The sequence below is a fragment of the Esox lucius genome, chromosome 14 (assembly GCF_011004845.1).
Source record: "Esox lucius isolate fEsoLuc1 chromosome 14, fEsoLuc1.pri, whole genome shotgun sequence".
Classification (NCBI taxonomy): domain Eukaryota; kingdom Metazoa; phylum Chordata; class Actinopteri; order Esociformes; family Esocidae; genus Esox; species Esox lucius.
Genome location: NC_047582.1, coordinates 16946926 through 16967088, shown reverse-complemented (window position 1 = coordinate 16967088; position 20163 = coordinate 16946926). Strand labels below are relative to the sequence as shown.

General features: G+C 39.3%; 1 protein-coding gene across 1 annotated transcript in view; it reads right to left on the bottom strand.

Annotated features, from left to right (window-relative positions):
• Positions 1-20163, bottom strand: part of brinp1 (bone morphogenetic protein/retinoic acid inducible neural-specific 1) — a 222059-nt gene that overhangs the window by 105266 nt on the left and 96630 nt on the right. Inside the window, exon 4 of the mRNA XM_010901621.5 lies at positions 19199-19368. Within this exon, the coding sequence (XP_010899923.2) occupies positions 19199-19368 (170 nt within the window). The remainder of the gene's footprint in view (positions 1-19198; positions 19369-20163) is intronic.

Below are 20163 nucleotides of genomic sequence, written 5' to 3'. Positions count from 1 at the left end.
GGTGTCAAGATTAGTTTTTGCTGGACCGCGTAAGCGGAGCCGGCCTAGAAGAGCCAATGTCTCTTAGTGAGTGAGTCCATCCGTCCCTGACTGACAGACTACCCCTTGTTAAATAGTGTAGTGGTTAGAGACATGGGCTATGCAACAACACATCCTGTGTTCGACTCCTGTAACAGCCTAAATACACTATGCCTGAGGTTCAGGACAGACAAAAACTTTTCTGGCTATAACCTTATGTAGCTACACAAAAGGAAGCCTAAAATAAAACAGTTCTGGTGGATATTACAATTTGATCAGGATAGACAAACACTTTGCTGCCTACACGATTCTCTCGTCTTTTCACTTGACAAAAGTCGGTTAACGTTATTGATAGATACTGATAGATGTCATGAATGGCTAATTAGCTGTTAAAACGTCCAGTGATAAAAGAGGATTTGTTTAGAACAGACAAAAACTTTGCTGGCTACAACTTTCTTTAGCTACGGGAAGCCTAAAATGAAACGGTTCTCTGTAATGATGGACAAACGAGGCTTCATTAGCGTTATTTTAGCAGCAGGATATTATGCTGGCAGCACTCAGATTTTCATTATCACAATTCAAGCCATAATTTAAATGTATAATGCCATCTAGTTAACAATCTAGTATGTAAAAAAAACTATAAACTATAAAGAACAACATTGGAACAGACACTAAACATAAAATGACAGACTAGATTGACAGACTAGATTGTTAACTATATTGCCTTATATAGTTCAATGATGGCTTTTATTTAGAAAAAGAAAATCTGAGTTAGCGCTGCTAGCATAATATCCTGCTGCTAGAAGAACGGCCATCACTAGATTACTGTTATATTGCGACTATTTCTGGTGGAATTTTGAATTATGTCTTAGGATTTCTTCAGGATAGTCCATCCATCCATCTTGTTCCGCTTATCCGGGGCCGGGTCGCGGGGGCAGCAGTCTAAGCAGAGATGCCCAGACTTCCCTCTCCCTAGACACTTCCTCCAGCTCTTCCGGGGGGACACCGAGGCGTTCCCAGCCCAGCCGGGAGACATAGTCCCTCCAGCGTGTCCTAGGTCTTCCCCAGGGTCTCCTCCCGGTGGGACGGGCCCGGAACACCTTCCCGGGAAGGCGTTCCGGAGGCATCCGAAACAGATGCCCAATCCACCTCAGCTGACCCCTCTCGATGTGGAGGAGCAGCGGCTCTGAGCTCCTCTTGGGTGACCGAGCTTTTCATCTCTAAGGGATCGCCCAGCCACCCTGCGGAGAAAGCTCATTTCGGCCGCCTGTATCCGGGATCTTGTCCTTTCGGTCATGACCCAAAGCTCATGACCATAGGTGAGAGTAGGAACGTAGATTGACCGGTAAATCGAGAGCTTCACCTTGCGGCTCAGCTCTTTCTTCACCACGACAGAACGATATATCGACCGCATTACTGCAGAAGCTGCACTGATCCGTCTGTCAATCTCCCGTTCCATCCTTCCCTCCCTAGATACTTAAAGTCCTCCACTTGAGGCAGGCACTCTCCACCAACCTGAAGTGGGCAAGCCACCCTTTTCCGACTGAGGACCATGGCCTCGGATTTGGAGGTACTGATTTTCATCCCCACCGCTTCACACTCAGCTGCAAACCGTCCCAGTGCATGCTGAAGGTCCTGGTTTGAAGGGGCCAACATGACAACATCATCCGCAAAGAGCAGAGAAGAAATTGTGTGGTCCCCAAACCTGACACCCTCCGGCCCCTGGCTGCGCCTAGAAATTCTGTCCATAAAAATTAAGAACAGAACCGGCGACAAAGGGCAGCCCTGCCGGAGTCCAACACTTTGCTGGCTACATGATTCTCTCGTATTTTCACATGACGTAAAAGTCTGTTATCGTCACCTACATTGACACAGTAGTTATTGTATCAATGTCACTCATGAATGGCAAATAAGCTGTTAAAACAGCCAGTGGCAAAAGCCATACAGTTAACAGATGTTCTTTGTGGGGGTGGTAAAATGAATAAGAAACGTTACAAAGTTTAACACAATGCGTAATGGTGTCTAGTGACATATTACTGGCAAAAGTCATGGTTAATGGTGTCTAACACAATGGTTAATGGTGTCTAACAAAATATTCAAACTTGACGTGATGTTAATGCATGACAATATTATATAATGTCAATATGCTATACTGACAACCGGCATGCTATAATGACATCCGGCATGCTATACTGACATCTGGCATGCTATAATGACATCCAGCATGTTATACTGACACCTGGCAAATGGTCAGCTTCAGTGCCATAGTGGTTAAAGACACAGCCTTTCACGTGGGCGACCAGGGTTTGAATCACGAGAGGGCAGCCACGATCAACATGTTTTACTGCGGGCCTGCTGAATTAGAGTTGCCTGGTTTCTTGTTAAAGGAAGATGCTGAACACATGCTGACTTAAAATAATCAGGGACACAACCTGTATGGAGAGAACTGTTTATAATGGAGAGTTGTTCAGGGCCTATTGTTCCAATAATTTCTTTAAGCAGACTGGGTGGTATAATGTCTAGAGGGCAGAAGGAAGGTTTTAAATGAGATGTGATATCTAAAAGGTCTTCTAAAATAATTGGACTAAAAGAGTTAAATACGTTCAGACAGGGGTAAGGAACTTCAATACGGGGCAGAGTATGGTTTATCATAGAAATAATATTATCAATTTTCTGATTAAAAAAGGTTAAGAACTTTTCAGTCTGCAGCAGTTTACCAGTGCTGGATTAACAAGATCAATAACAAAATCAATGAACAGGGTCAATAGTTCTAAATAAGAACAGTTTGGTGCAATTAGTTCAGAAAAACATCCTTAATTGCCTTATTGTAAGACAATAGCTAATTCAAATAAATGTAATGGGCATGTAGTTTAGTCAATTTCCATATTCGTTCTGCTTTTTGTCTTAAGGTTTCGAATGTTCTCATCTAACCAAGGGTAAAGTTTTGTTTCAGGCCTTGACCTAGATCTAAAAGGAGCAATTTCATCAAGAGTGCTTTGACATAGTATGTTGAATCCATTTAGTGATACATCAGTACTACTTGTGGCAATACAGGTTTTCACCATGAATAGGAAATATAGCGAAAATATAAGAAGCTGTCTGTGAATTAATGATGCGAGAGCGAATACTATGGTTTTCCTTTTTGGGGAAAACACTAAGCAGGACAATAAAAACAATACTAAGATGACCTTCCTTTGCAAGATAATTCAGGTTAAGACCAAAAGTAAAAACCAAATCCAATGAAGCAAGCAGTGAAGCAGGAAAGCTAGAAAAATCAAAACAATGTCTCATTACACAGGAAAGTACAGTGCATCTGTTCCACAATGCATCAATGCTAAAGGATTCCCGGTTTTCTGCACTTGGGGAAAACATGTTAATGTCATGGAGATCAAATTATGATATTTTCGATTAAGTCTACAAGTAGGAAAGCACAGCTGATCAAACAATGTCTGTTTGTGATTGTCACAAAAAGTGTTAAACCTATGAAACATCCAAGATGAATGAAAATAGATGAATAAAATATTGTTTTAGCACCACCAACAGGCCAACTGAGGTGGCATGTGACACGACATCTACAGGAGGGGTGTTGGACATGTATGACTTTGCATGGCAACAGGATAGATTGTTCATGATTTTTCAGGTTTGTGTAACGGTGGCCACAAGTGACCAAAATTACTGTAATTAATGAGAAGGCCGTTTCTCTATTTTTCAACCAATAAATTGTTCATTCTAAATTAAACTAGTGTATGATATAAAGTATATGCATATCAACACACAAGTCAATTGGACCCACTGTTCATGTGAAGGCTTAAGGTTTTTCACAAAATTTAAAACGGCGGAAAATCCAAGATGGCCTACCCATCAGGAATGGGTTCTTCATGAGAATCTGATTGATATGGGATGTTGTGGCTGTATTCAAGAGGTTGTTGCTAGGCAACCATGCAGCAGATCCATCCCATCAGGTTATTTATTTCAATTACCCACCATACCTAGATGTGTACACATTTTGGTAAGTTTTCACGAAACAGAACAATCATTGCAAGCATTTAAAATGGAGAATAATAATAACAAAAACCAGCAAAAAATAAGAGGTTTCCTGCAGCTTTGCCACCAGGAACCCTAAAAAAGAAAATAATTGATAGTATAAGCAGTCACCCCCTTTGCAATGACACACCTGAATGAGCTGTGGTGCAATTAATTGTCTTTAGCAGTCATTTAATTAGTTGGAGTCCACCTGTGTGCAATTAAAGTGCCTCACATGTTTTCAGGAAAAAAAAAGAAGAAAATACTCAGTGAGGTTCAACAGTTAGTAAGTATAATTCCTAACAAAAACATTTAAAGCAAATCTAGAATAAGATTAATTAAATGCACCAATCAGGGGTAGGACATAAAACATTTCTAATGCATAAGAAATCCTGGAACACTGTTAATTTAGTAATTAAGAAAGGAAGAGAAAATGGCAAAACCATTCCCAAACACTGAGCATCTGGGCGAGAAGGAAACTAGTCAGGGAGGCCACAAAGTAGCCTACGGCAACTCAAAAGGAATTACAGTGTTCCAGGGCTGAGCTGGGAGACACTGTGCATACTGAAACAATAGCCTAGGTGCTTCACAAATTTGCCTTTACGGGAGAATGGAGGAAAGAAAACTGGTCATATCAAATATATAAGTTTGCCAGAAGACATGTGGGAGGAGATTCTATGGTCTGACTATGTATATAACTTTTTTCCCTCAGTGCTAAGCACTATGTTAATCGCAAGCCTAACACTGCATATCATCCTGAGTACACCATCTCTAGCGTTTTTGGTGGCAACATCAGGCAATGGTTATGCTTTTCTGCCTGGAAAGCTTGTGAAGACAGGGCACACTGACACCAGACTTTCGGCCAAAGCCACACATCAAAAATGTCAATGTCCTGGTGTGGCCCAGTCATAGCCCGGAACTCAATCAAATCGAGAATATGAGGGAAACGCAGACAATTACTGTTTACCAAACGTCCCCAGTCAACTTGATGGGGCTTGAGCAATTTTGCAAATATTTGGCAAAATTGCTGTGACCTAAGCTGGTAGTGTTCTCCAGATATCATGGCTGTAATTGCTGCATCTACATTTTAGTCATTTAGTAGATGCTCTTAATCAGAACAACTTACAGTAAGTGCACACATTTTAAGAAACCTAGGTAAAACATCTAAACACTTAGTAATGATTGCAGTGTAGTTAACTATCGGCAAAAGCCAATGCTGAAAAGAAAAAAATAACACACAAATAATAAACAAATGAGTTTACAAAAGAGTTTACAAAAGACTACAAAGGAGGTGACAGTGGAACTATTTTAGAGACTTTGATAAGTGCCTCTACGAAATATAATAAAGGGGTTGAATATTTGTTATTTCATTTTTTGTATTTAATACATTTGTAAAAAAAAAATTTTCACTTTGACATTATGGTCCTTTTTTTGTGTTGATCAGGTGAAAAAACCTTTCATGTTGCAACAATAACATGCAGAATAGTCCAAGGAGAGTGAATATGTTTGAGAGTGACTTTTGTGCTGCACTACAGTTACTGAGTAGAGGCCAGGAATATGCTTAAATGACAACACCGGTGTTTGTGGTAAAACTACGCAATGAAGGTGTGTGGGTCATTGCTTCCAAAAATCCTCAACATCCTCTAACCCTGCCCTTAGGCCATTTCATCCATATTGGTTGTTTCACAGCTATGGGAAGGATGGAATGGGTTGAGGTTAAAGGAGGGACACACACCGTATGATGGAGTGTCTTTATCAGGGGAAATGCTGCCACTGCAACCCTTTCTTAAAATCTGCCCATTATCTGCCACTCATTGCCTAATGAGTTTCTATTTCTGGAAATGCTTCTCAGCAACCCTCCACGGTTAGCCACATCTCAGAGGAAGCTTAATTTTGAAATGTATGTAATTTTATTTTATGGAATTGAATATAGGCAACTACTCTGTCACATTGCCTAACTGCATCACAAACACTGAATTTGTTCAGAAAAAAAGGAGCACAAAGAGAAAATAAGGCCACAAGTTGGCCCTAACTAAAGACATTTTTAGGGGGCTTTAATGGCAGAAAATAGTGATAGAAAGCATAGTCAATTATTGAGTTTTCATAAATCTTAAAACTCTAATGTGCAACTTTTAGCTCCCTTTTTTTTTCAGGGCCACACTATTGGGTGAAAGATGCCACACACAGACACACACACACCCAGAGGACCAAGACTGGACGAAAACTGCAAGTTACATAGACACTTTGGTCCAATGCCTTGTTTGTTTGACGTTCTGCTTTGACACCACCCACAAGGCTGCAAATGTAAAGCCCAAATAAAAATGTGATGGTTAAGGCTTCCTGGCTATGTAAAAACAGAGTTGGTCAGACATACCTGTGTGAAGTTGTAGAAAAATAACAAGGTCCCAACTTGCCTGGAGACGTACCAGGGCAATGGGGAGATGTCTTAGTTTTGATTAACGTTTGCATGATGCCGGAACCTCCTCAGCAGAACTAAGGCTTAGTAAGACAGGGGACAGGCCACAGATAAGGAGTTGATAAATATAGCCATGCTTGGCAGATCAGTGGATGCTCCCAGACCATCCACTGCACACAGTAATGCACACATTCACCCACATACACATCAACACAGAAAACCCTACACATGCAGGCACACACACGTACACACACAGTTCTACTTTTTTCTTTTTCTGTGACAGCCTCCCCAAAACCTGTTGAAGTGTGTGGCTCAAACCCACACTAGTAAGAGGTATACTTTTTTGTGTAGATCCTCTCAAGCTCTGTCAGATTGGATGGGGAGTGTCTGTGAACTGTGATCTTGAGATCCCCCCACAGATGTTCAATGTGATTCACGTCTGGGCTTTGGCTAGGCCACTAAACAAAATTCACCGAATTGTCCCAAAACCACTCCAGTGTTGTCTTGGCAGTGTGTTTCGGGTTGTTGTTGTCCTGAAAAATGCATCTTTGGCTCAGTCTGAGGAAAGTTAAATTTTGGTCTCATAAGATTTTGAGAAACTTTATCCTAATGCTCTCAGTCCTTCAAGCGGCATGTCATATGCTTTTTACTCAGAAGTGGCTTAATTCTAGTCACTAAACAGTAAAGGCTTCATTGGTGGAGTGCTGTATAGATGTTTGTCCTTCTTGCAGCTTCTCCCATCTCTGCAGAGAAACTCTAAAGCTCTGATAGAGTGGCTATTGGGTTCTTGGTCACAGTCTTGCCTGGTTACTTTCTTTGACCAGATGGCCAACTCGAGGAAGTCTTGGTGGTTCCAAACTTTTTCCATTCAACAATGTTTCAATGTTTTAAATTTTTTTTATAGCCTTCCCAAGACTGATTAGACTCAAAATTAGACTCATTTATCACAGTAAAATAGATGCATAGCATTTCTGATCATGTGTACCAAGGGGTCCAATAACTGTGCACTGTACATATATCTCATCGGGAGCATTTGATGCCATGCAGAACTTTACAGAGATGGTATATTTAAAATAATTTTATTCTAATATTTTTTTTTTCAAAAATGCTAATATTAATGTGAAACTTCATGTAATGATGAGGACAAATGTTAAAATACATTAGCTGCACTGCACTGCACTGCTCTACACTGCTCTGCACTGCTCTGCACTGCTCTGCACTGCTCTGCACTGCTCTGCACTGCTCTGCACTGCTCATTATACTGCACTGCTCCAAAAAATTATACTGCACTGCTCCAAAAAAATTTATGCTGCACTGCAAAAAAAAATGTATGGAACACTCAAATACCACATTTGGTCTTGATGAAGGAAATTTATTAAAGAACAATGTGTAAATTGTTGAGAAAAAAATGACGTAACTACGGTCAATGGAAATTAAAATAACCAACCAATTGAGGGCTAGATTCAAAGTCATGCCACCCTCATGAACTCTGTTTCTGACAGTTTGGTCAGAAACAAGCACACCAGTAGCCCACTGGATGTCATTTTGTAGGGTTCTGGCAGTACTCCTCCTGTTCCTCCTCACACAAAGGAGAATATATCAGTCCTGTTGCTGGTTTGATGCCCTTCTACGGCCCTGTCCAGCTCTCCTCTTGTAACAGCCCAACTTCTAGTATCTCTTCCATGCTCTTTCTACGTTTTTCTTTCTATGATCATCCACCACTGTTGTCTTCTGTGGACATCCAGCCCTTTTGTGTTGCAGAGCTCACTAGTGTGTTCTTTTTTTTCTCAGAAGTAATTGAGAAAAAACTATTGATTTGGCCAGTCTTAATATTCTTGCGATCTCTTTGATGGATTTTTTTTTTGCAGCCTAGGGATGGCCTATTTCATTCGCATTGAGAGCTCCTTTGACCGCATGTTGTGGATTCACAGCAACAGCTTCCATACGAGAATGCCACACCTGGAATCAACTCCAGACCATTTACCTGTTTAACTGATGAAGAGATAAAGGAATAGCCAACACCTGTCTATGAAACAGCTTTTGAGTCACTTCTCCAAATATATTTTGTCCCTTGAAAAAGAGGGGGCTACATAATAAATAACAAAACTTGTGTCAGTGTGCATTTATTTCTGGACCTAACTGTATGGATGTGTCATCCTGGAAGAGCTGGACTGCCTGTGCAACCTGAATGGGCTGCAGGTACTGCCTCATGCATCCAGTAGTGACAAGGAAAATAGCAAATTGCCAAACTAGAGAAGAATCAGCCAGGAAGGAGAAGGAGAGAGCTGTGGCCACCACATGCAAAACCATTCAATATTTTGGGGTTGTCTTACTGTTGCCTCTTCAGTGCACCTGTTGTTACTTTCAGTTGCACCAAAACAGGTGACATGGATTCACAATCACTTCCGCTTCCTAACTGGTCTAATTCATATCCCTGAAGTTTAATTAACTTGGTGTTATACTGTGATGATTACGCGTTCCCTTAATTCTTTTGAGCAGTGTATATCTGTCTTAAAATAAATAAGTTATATATATTTTTTCATGTGATGTAGTCGTGCCTAATCAGTTTGGCAATGTAGCCTATTTGCCCATGAGCTCTCAAGTCGTGCTACATTTCAGAAACTACGTCACTGCAGCCAAGTGTGTCTGGAAGGAGATTATAACTAGTTAAACATGCTTACATATTTAAACAAATGTGAGTCATACCCACAGCTAGCTTGATGTTAATCTGTCTGACATACTGTAGTTGATATTCAAGGTAGATTTTTCAGTTAATAATGTAACGTGTTGTCATCAAGGATTGTTGATACTTAAGGCTACTTACTTAAGTGAAAAACATGTTTTAACTGCTGTGCAGTGCTGCATCCTTTCTCCCAGAGATAGTCTGCCTGTACAAACACCACCTGGACTGGAATATAGATTCCCTTGCTGATGTCTCCTTGCTGATGCATCATGCAGATGACCCAGCCCGTCACAGTGAAACTGCTGAACAGCTAATCTAATAATGGCTGTCCACATGCATCCTTGGACTATATGCGCTGCCTACCCACATTACTCCAAACACACACACACACACACACACACACACACAAACAAATACCATATAGTGGCAAGTATTGAAAAAAGATACTTCTAAAGACATGTATACCGTACACATTTAAACTAGCATAGCTTTTCACACTGAATTGTATGACACATATAGATGTATATGTCTGTGTGTGTGTGTGTGTGTGTGTGTGTGTGTTAGAGATTAAACAGTGCCATGCTTGTGATGGATTTGCTGCACATTGAGAGTTGTGTAAAAGAAATGGCTGTTGTGTGGAAACTTGGCTACAATATTTAAGATGAATATCAACTCCACTAAGGCCAAATTTATAATGTCCCTGTATTGAAATATGTTCATGATACATTATCCTGTCTCTGTGTCAGTTATTGCACTTTTATCATAAACTGAGCCATACATTTGCTTAGCTGCTCCATTAATAGCAGGAGAGAGATAATTGACAGGCTAAAGATTAGGGCTTATACGTAACATTCTGTATGATAACAGAAACTGTATTGTGCATGACTCTCATGTGTCTTTGTGTGTGATAACATGAAGAGGACAATATGAAATATTTAGAAAGCTATATAAAATACCACAAGATATGATGGCAATCTTTAAGACTTAAAATGAACATTGCATTACTGTAATGGTTAGTAATCCAAATACATCAGTGCGACTTTTCACTGCAGTACTTCACAGAAAATGTGCTTACTCGCCAGACTGGAAACGTCTTAGTTTTCATCTCTATTGATGTCTTGTGTCTGTGTTTTCTCCATAGACTGCACCATCTCTCTGTGAAGTTAGACTCACAGCCATATTAGATCGATGCTGGAAGTGCAGGGCCTTGTTCTCTGTCTCTTCAGATCCAGGCTGTGAATCAGACTTCTCTCCTTGTACAGATTGTTGTCTGACTGCTACGTGACTGCAGGACTAATAGCTCAGTGTTGTTCTACCATAACCTTGTATTTATAGTGGGATTGATACAGTGCCCAAAATGACAAAGTGGAAACTGATTATTGAAAATTGTCCCAATTTAATGAACATAAAGAAAATGAAAGTATTCAGACCCTTTATTCTGTACATTGTAGTAGAGATTTTGAGAGCAATCAAACATTCAAGTCTTCTTGGGTAAGCCTCTACCAGCTTGGCACCCTTTCTCTCATTCTTGATTGTATGTATGAAATTGTATCAGGAATGTCAGTGAAATGCTATCTTTAAGTGTTCCCAGAGATGTTCGATGGCGTTCAAGTCCAGGCTATGGTTAGGCCACTCAAGGTAATTCAAAGACTTGTCCCAACATTGTCTTGGCTATGCTTTTGGATTGTTGTTGTGCTGAAAAACTGAATCCCAGTCCCTGCTGCTGAGAAGCATCCCCATAACATGACTCCCCCTATCACCATACTTCACTGTAAGAATGATCAATTGAATTTGCCACAGTTAGATTCCATTCAAGTTCTAGATCATCTCAAGGATTATCTGAGCTCAATTTGGATTGTCATGGCAAATGGTCTGAATACTTATGTGCATGAGATTTTCTTTTTTTATTGACAAGTATCTAAAATCATGTTTTTGCTTTGTCATTATGGATAAGTGTTTGCAAAAACATAAATACTATTCTGTCTTCATTTTGAGAATCAATGCAAATTTGCTTCAATTAAATTATGTCTGTCTTCTATTTGCTAAGATATGAAATGTTGCTCTTTTCAAGGGTCTTTGAGTGGCAATATTACATTTTGGGAAACTAAAAGTAATTGTAACAATTTACAACTTTTAACACATTTCGTAGCATTGTGAGTCTATTGCATTCAATGACTGACTCAAGTGTGAGTCAGGTCTTAACTGCATTTTTTTTCCAGAAAGTGAAACACTTTAATTGGATTAAAGTCGGGTGATTGACTTTGACATTCAAGTTCACAAACTTTTTTGGCTCTGAAAAACAAATGCTTTAGCAGTATGTTCGGGCTTATTGCCTAGCTCCAATTTGAAGTGCCAGGCAATGAGGTTTGAGGCATTTGGTTGTATCAAAACAGACAATATATTTTCAGAATACATTCAACTGCTGCCATCAGTAGATCCATCAAAGACAACAAGTGAGCCATTTCCAGTGGCAGCCATACTTTTCCAAAATATAACACCCCCTTCCTAATATTTCAAGGATAAGTGATAAGCCAGTTCTTTTTTCTCCACATTTTCTTCTTGCCATCACTATAATAAATGTTAATATTTGTGTCACCTGTCCATAATACCTTTTTCCAGGACTCTACATACTCATTTAGGTATTTATTTTAGGCAATCCTGTTCATGAAGTTATCCTATATAAGGATGGCTCTCATCTGCATGGACTGGGCATTATGTTAAATTTGAAGCAAGAATAGACTGAGCAAAATACTGGGTAATGCTGTAGCACCTGCATGACTTTGAAACAATTCTGAAGGTGCATACAGTTCTCACCTATTCCACCCCACTGTAATAAACAGATCTTGGAATTATCATGCACAGCAGGCTGCCAGCTACTATCTAATCAATGCGACATTCACACTGTCCCAGTCCTTCTTTGACAATATACCTAACACACTATTTCTCAATTAATTTCCATCATGTTGTCTGTCTGTGTGGTGAAAACATTTGATCACTCAGCTGCTAAAAATGTGAGTAGACACAATTTTAGCATCTTACAATTGCAAATTAAGCTTACAAGGCCAAAGTATATGATATGTACATAATTCATATGGTCTCTATAGTTTTTTTTATTTGTTTGAAATACTAGCAGCTGCAGGCTATAGATTTTTCCGACAACAGCAGATTCCTTTTTTGGCAGATGCACTTCTGAAGGGGAATCATATTTTTTTTCTGCATCCAGACATAAACAAAATGTGATGTGTTCAGAAGGTTTTGTTCAACCAGTGAACACTCCATCTGTGCGTGTCCAAACACAGTGCTAGCTGAAATTAGCAAGGATTTCTAGTTGTTTTTCACTATTTGTCCACATAAAAATGTGTTGTTTTCAATTAATTATGTATCTGCTTTAGCAATGTCATCATATTTCCAAGCTTGAATGTAAAAACAAAAATAATACCAAAGAAAATAGCACACCACTTCGATAAATACTTTATATATATATTCCTTGATTGTCACACACAGGTTTCAGGGTCAGGCCCTTACCCAGCATGTAAACAAGACAATGACAGTGAATATCAAATCAACAGGCTGTACACAATACTGGGACAAGCCAGAGATTCCAGCAGAGGAAGCTGAGGGGAAAACATAAAATATATATGTATCAAGTGTCTCCTGAATCAGGGTCACACCAGCCCTCCATGAGGACCAGCAGGCCGGGGAATGTGCCTTCACTTCAGATTTGGTCTAACCCTCATAGTACAAGTTACAAGGACCCTACAGGGAATAACAAACAACATAAAAAACAAGTGTTAACAAGCACATTGTTTACAAACCTCTATGGTGCAATGCGGTAAAAAAAAGAAAATAATCTGTCTGGTCCTACCATCCTTGTTAAACACACATGATAATGTTATGTGAGAGAGGATGTTCCTATGGGTAGGTGCCGTAGGCAATTCTTTCACTGTAAGAATAACAAAGAATATATCCAATACATTTTTATCTATTAAAACATCACTTTAATCCATGTTCCACTTTTCCACCAATGACAGCAAATGCAATGATAACCATCCCCATCCAGCCAGAGCATCATTTCATCTACTGGGTCATCATCAAACTATATAGAATAGTCTAAAAAATTATGAATAACTGAATTTTTTTGTTTTAAATGGTTAGTGAATAAGAATGAGTTTGTATTAAAAAAACAATAAAAAAAAAACAATACATGTAACGATTATTTGTAAGAACACAGGCTATAGTATTTTCATTGGTTTATTAGGCCCTACTAATGTACAAAATTAAAATTACACAGCCAATCTCTAGGTGACATGAATTGTCTATAATTGACATGAATATAAAACAATAATGGTGTAATAGGTTTGTTGAAAGGGCGATTGCTAAAGAATGTCTGGTATTTCGTTTAGTGAATAATCATTTGGATGTACATTTTAGATTTATATTTGATGAATTAGCCTACACAAGAATGCTGAATTGCTTACTGAAAAGCGGTAAAGTGTGATGCATACGTTGAATTGCCAAATGTCCTAAATCGTTTAATTTATGTTTAAATAATAGCCTAATTAAATTGTTGAATGGTCATGGAAATCTTGTATTTAATTTGTAAGTTCATTCAAATTCAACCAAGACTATATCTTTCATCTGGGAGTCCCGCGCATTCATCCATTGACGTCATGCAGTGAGGGATGATTAGCGCCTGCGTACCATTTGGGTACCAACGCAATGTGACGTGGGCTATTGCCGATTAAGTCGGAAAACAAGGTAAAAAAACAGGTAAATAGTCTCTAAATAGTTTTCCATTTGTGAGTTTAGAATTCTGACAACGAAACAATGTAATATATGCCTATTTAGGAAAAGTTGTGGAAGGAGGAGGGTATAGCTTTCAAAATGGCAGTTTTATTTTAATTATAAACTCAAATGCCAATTCCCATAGGCATTTGGCGGTTCTAGTGTTAATAGTTGTTTATCAAGCCTTTATTTCACAGGTATATTGACAAAACCTTTTTTGCAGTAAGTAATTTTACACTAAGGAGGAGCTGACAACACATGCAACTGCGCATACAATAAAACTCAATATACCGTACCTACTGTTAAACTGAATATATTTTTATTTGATTTTCCATTTGATTTGACGCATGCACGCATGCACACCCACACACACAAAAACCAGACAAATTTCCTAATACTCATATCTTCCACATACACAGTTCCACACATTCCCGAGGCAGACAAGTTCAATACCAAGGCTGTGTGCAACTACAATTAGAGGAGTGGCGTGTCCCTGGATGCCCACTCATTGTCAAGGACATTGTGCTCCAGATCAAGGGCACTGATGCCTTCCTGCTCTTTTAAGCTCAAAAAGACAGCTGTGAAGGTGAAGCCCAAAAGGAAAGCATCAACCCCAAAACCAAGAATACGGCCACCGCAAAGAAACCCCTACGGAGGCTAAGAATACCCCACTGAGGTTAAGCAGCTGGCGACACCCAAAAATGCAGTAGGTGAAAAAGGTGAAAAACACAGTCAAAGTGAAAGACAGCCAAGAGGCACAAGATCACTACCTAAGCAGTGACGCCGCCAAGCCCAAGGCAACTAAGACGACCAATAAAGCAGCCTCCAGAAAGTAAAGAAATTACAAGCTGTTTATTTCAAGTGAAAAATGCTGCTTTAACACAAAAGGCTCTTTTTAAAGCCATTCACTTTTTTCTAGAAAAGTACATTTCCAGTGAGGTTTATTTAGCTTCTACTCAGAAAAAATAAATGATGCTCTATTCTTATCCACATTTTTTGTTGACATGCTGTGTGTGCTTCTTCTGTCCTCGATTCCTAGCCCAAGGTCTGACTCAGCAGCTATTGTCAATTCTGTTTAATTTTGTCATGCTTGACTTCGTGCTACCCAGAGCCCTATCTGCCAGAACCTCTTCACCCGACTGTCACTTAGGACAACAAAAAGACATCAAGACACTCTCCAGGGAGGATGGGTGGGGGCCGGAGGAGTCTGGAGGTGTGTGTGATTGGAATGTTTGGAGTGTGTGTACCAAATTAAGATCATGTTAGTCAAAATGATTGGTTTTCATTAGGGCTTTGCAACAAGAGCATAGCCAAGCTTGTTTTAGCCCTGCTTAAAACACAGTTTCCTTCAATCAGGTTATTGAATTACAGAAAAAAATAAAAATATATATATAATAACATTCCTTTCAGTAAGTAAGGTGAAATAAAGAAATAAAACAGCAATCGGTTTCCACTGTAAATCATCTGATAATTGCTCTGCAGGAAAATTATGCAAGCTTACTTTTCAGTTGAATTCTCGCTGATGTAGCCTCACATGGCATAGTTCAATGTGTCTGTAATGTCAGGAATATAAACTCCTTTTTCAAAAAATAATCTGATGATGATTGTGGATTGCAAAAACATACATTATAAGAGAGAATTTCATAAATGGATTAATAAAAATGCAGTCTAAGCAGTGGATTTAAAATGCCTCTCATTCACCTGGCACTGAGTGCTAACCATTGCTCAGCCTCACCTTTTCTATTGTGGACAATAGAAAGAAGGCAATATCGTGAGAAATGTTCAATTAGAAAGGCATATTGAAACGACTTCTTAGAAAGCATCAAGGTAAAATGTCTGAATTAAGATCTCTCGTCTTTTTTGTTTTTCTTTGATACTTCTATATTATTTCTCTTTTATATTTAAGTCAAATGAATGTGTAATTATCCAAAAGCATTTTAATTTGCTTGTTTAAATAACCTGTCTTTTTGCTAATCTTGACATTTATATGTTTGATTGGCCCGGCTAATGGGACACTACCCTGCAAAGCTGTGTACATTTGTCCCACCCACAGATCTCACTAAAAACAGAATGTTAGAATATGTACCTAAAATAAATAATCAGATGATGAATTCAGATTGCTTCTATGTCTTTGATTCACAGTGTTGTTAGTTTATTTAACAACAGCCTTATTAAAAAACATCTTCCACTTCCACTTTAAGGAGTTTAGCTGAATTACAGCGACAACAAATTCAAACCAACCCCTAAATGCTCCCTCAAGTATCTATTTCACTTTTGGTTGACCACCTTAAAAAAGCTTTAAAAAATTATTGTTAGATCTCCCTCCAATATAAAACAAATGCCCAGTTATGTCCGGAAATAATTGAATACTGAAACAAGTTTTGTTATTTTGTCTGTTAACCAAAATATATTTAGGTTATAGTTAAATAATGAATATGGGATTAAGGTGCAGTCCCTCAGCTTTAATTTGAGGTTATTCACATACAAATTGAAGGAAGGGTTTAGGAATTACAGCTCTCGAATATGTAGCACCCTCTTTTTAAAGGGACCTAAAGTAATTGGACAAATTACTCAAAAGATGTTTCATGGACAGGTGTGGGCTATTCCTTCATTATTTATTCATCAATTAAGCAGGTATAATGTCTAGAGTTGATTCCAGGTGTGTCATTCGCATTTGGAAGCAGTTGCTGTGAATCCACAACATGTGGTCAAATGAGCTCTAAATGAGAGTGAAACAGGCCACCCTTAGGCTACAAAACAAAACAAAAATACATCTGAGAGATAACAGGAACATTAGGATTGGCCAAATCAACAGTTTGGTACATTCAGAGAAAAAAGGAACGCACTGGTGAGCTCTGCAACACAAAAAGGCTGGACGTCCATGGAAGACAACCGTGGTGGATGATCATAGGATCCTTTCCATGGTAAAGAAAAAACTCTTCACAAAATCCAGCCAAGTGAATAACACTCTCCAGGAAGTAGGCATTTCATTACCCAAGTCTACCATGAAGAGAAGACTTCACAAGCGCAAATACAGAGGGTTCACCACAAGATGCAAACCATTCATAAGCCTCAAGAATAGAAAGGCCAGATTTGACTATGCCAGCCTAGATCTGGAACAGCATTCTTTGGACAGATTAAACTAAGATCAACCTGTACCAGAATGATGGGAAGAGAAAAGTATAGAGTAGGCTTGGAATGGCTCATGATCCGAAGCATACCACATCATCTGTAAAACACATTTGAGGCAGTGTGATTGCATGGGCATGCATGGCTGCCAATGGCACTGGGTCACTAGTATTTATTGATGATGTGACAGAAGACAGAAGCAGCCGGATGAATTCTGAAGTGTATAGGGATACTGTCTGCTCAGATTCAGCCAAATTCAGCGAAGTTGATTGGACGGCGCATCACTTCACAGATGGACAATCACCCAAAACGTACTGCGAAAGCAACACATTAGTTTTTTAGGCAAAGAATTCTGCAATGGCTGAGTCAATCATTTGATCTCAACCTGATCGAGCATGTATTTCACTTGCTGAAGAAAAACTTAAGGCAGAAAGACCCACTAACAAACAACAACTTGCTGTCTTGCCAGGTGAGTTCTCGTCGACACTGGGATGCCCTCCCTCCAATGCCTTTCGGGGGAAGAGTCACTGGCTTGTTGTTGTCTCTCTGTTGCGCACTTGTGCAATTGGGCTGTACTCTGCTGGCAATACTCGGCCCTCATTCACGGTGGTTGCGGTTGGTGGGTGTCCCTTTGGTTGATGCCTGGCAATGTGGGTTGATTGATTTCCTGCCTGTTGGGCCCTGTCCGGGGCCTCCCCCGGGTAGGGCCACAGTGTCGCCGGACCCCCCCTGTCTCAGTCCCAAGGTCTTACGGTGCTATACTATTGTGCTGGAGATTGTGTCAGTTCTCCTTCCCCACTAAGTTCTCCTTCTCCACTATAAATCGTTGTTGATATGAGGAATGCATTTTCTGAATTTTCCCAGTTTCCTCCCGAGAGATTTATACTTTAGGAGGACATGAGGTCCTGGTACACACCTGCGGAGTACCTGGTTTGGGGGGCCCGTTGCTGTCCCTGTCCTTGTCCATCTGGTCATACTTTTGACCTAGTCTAAATTTAAATAGACTCTGGATATAGCCCACATGCATTTATTAATTATTCCAATTGGACTCTTAATATCTCATGCGGCACAGCCAGAAGAGGACTGGTCACCCCTCTGAGCCTGGGTCCTCTCTAGGTTTATTCCTAAATTTTGCCTTTTTTTTTTCCTAGACACTGAAATGTAACATTACTGTTGTTTGCTCCTTGGGGTTTAAGGTGGGGTGTTTCTGTAAAAGCACTACAACTGCTGTTGTAAAAAGGGCTTTATAAATAAATCTGATTGATTGATTGATTGATTGACAACTGAAGACAGCTGAAGTGTAACTCATTAAGCAAGCTGGTTAACATGCAGTAAGCAAGAACATTGTGTACTATGACGAAAGTGAAATTTGTTGATTACAACAGACATCATATTAAGTAAATGGTTACAAAGAAGAGCAATCCCTTTGTATGGGCATGCAGCCAACAAGGTATTTTACTTTGGGAAAATGTTACTCATTCGACATGCTGTGTATGCTATCATTTCTGTAAGCTAATATGATTTCTGTATTTTCTTATCAATTCTGTGTGTTTAGTTTTTACAGTGGATTTTAGGAGAAATAAACCAGTAGTGAGAAAACCACTTGTGTCTGCCTGTGCCAAGAGGGAATTATATGTAGTAAAGGCCTGGCAAAGAATCACAAAGGATGAAACCCAGCATTTGGTGATGTCCATGCATTCCAGACTTCAAGCAGTCATTGCCTGCGAAGGATTCTCGACAAAGTATTAAAAATTAACATTTTATTCATGATTGTGTTAATTTGTCCAATTCCATTTGCACCCTTGAAATAAGGGGACTTGGTATGAAAATGGTTGCAATTCCTAAACGTTCAACCCCTTGAATTAAAGCTGAAAGTCTGCACTTGCGTCTTGGTTGTTTCATTTCAAATCCATTGTGGTGGCGTACAGAGCCAACATTATGAAAATTGTCCAAAAAGTGTCCAAATATTTCCAGACTTAACTGTATGTTGTCTATTGAATATAGGGTTTAAATAATTTGCATTCACTGCAGTCTGTTTTTCTTCACATTATACACAGTGTCCCAACTTCATTGAAAACAGGGTTGTATGTATAACTCATGTGACACAATTTAAATACTTTATTTTGTGTACAGGGATGGCATACCTTAATGGCATTGGTGGATATCTGGATCTCATGAAGCTTCCGCATAGTGCCGTCTCGGTCAATGAAGTAAGAAGAGGCCAGCTGGTGCAATGCTTCAACATTCTGAGTGGCGTTGACCAGCTTCCGGTCCAGCTTGTTCTTGGCCATGTACAAAGTCAATGCCTCCTCACCTACAGGAATACAGAAAGTGAGGCACATTTTAATATTATGATATTATACCATTGTTGACTTTCACTTTTTCTTGTTAGAATCATTAGTATAAGCATGCACACATTGTTCTCCATCAGTAACTAGTAAGGAAACAAGCTTTAATGTCGTTAAAACTTGTAATTGGTGTGTTAATTACCACAATTTATACCACATATCAACAGAAATGTTATCTTTCACCTTATTAAAATGTTTGCAATGTTTGGTTGTAAGTTAGTGGATTGCTTTCACACCAAGTAAATGACCTTTAGAAGTAAACATCCTGGCACCACAGGGGAAAATGTGAACACCCCTACAGAAAGATCTGAACCTTTACATAGCAACAAATAATAATTCTGCCATCAACTATAACTGGAAGCAAGCTAATGCCTGTTTGTTGATGCTACATAAAGGTTGGAAAGCTTATTTTCCCTCTGCGTCCCTTTACTTGCCGTTCAAAGAGAATACAAGCCAAGATTTAAAGAGTGTCTCAGATATGTTCACAACCATGCTGATTTTGATAGTTTTTTTGACCCATGGCAATGCATTGGGATAGGTCACTGAGCTGGTGGAGGTCTTGACTGGGGGTGGCAATCCTTCCCAACCAGAAAATTATATGTAGTAAGAAGAGGACAGACCCACTCTTTGCCTGGTCTTTGCTATAGCTTTCTTTGTTGATCTGGCTTATTTATGTAAAATTCCCCTTAAATGGTGAATTTAACATAAATATGCTACTTTGCCTGGCCCATGCAGTGAACTCAGACCCAAACAGTTATACA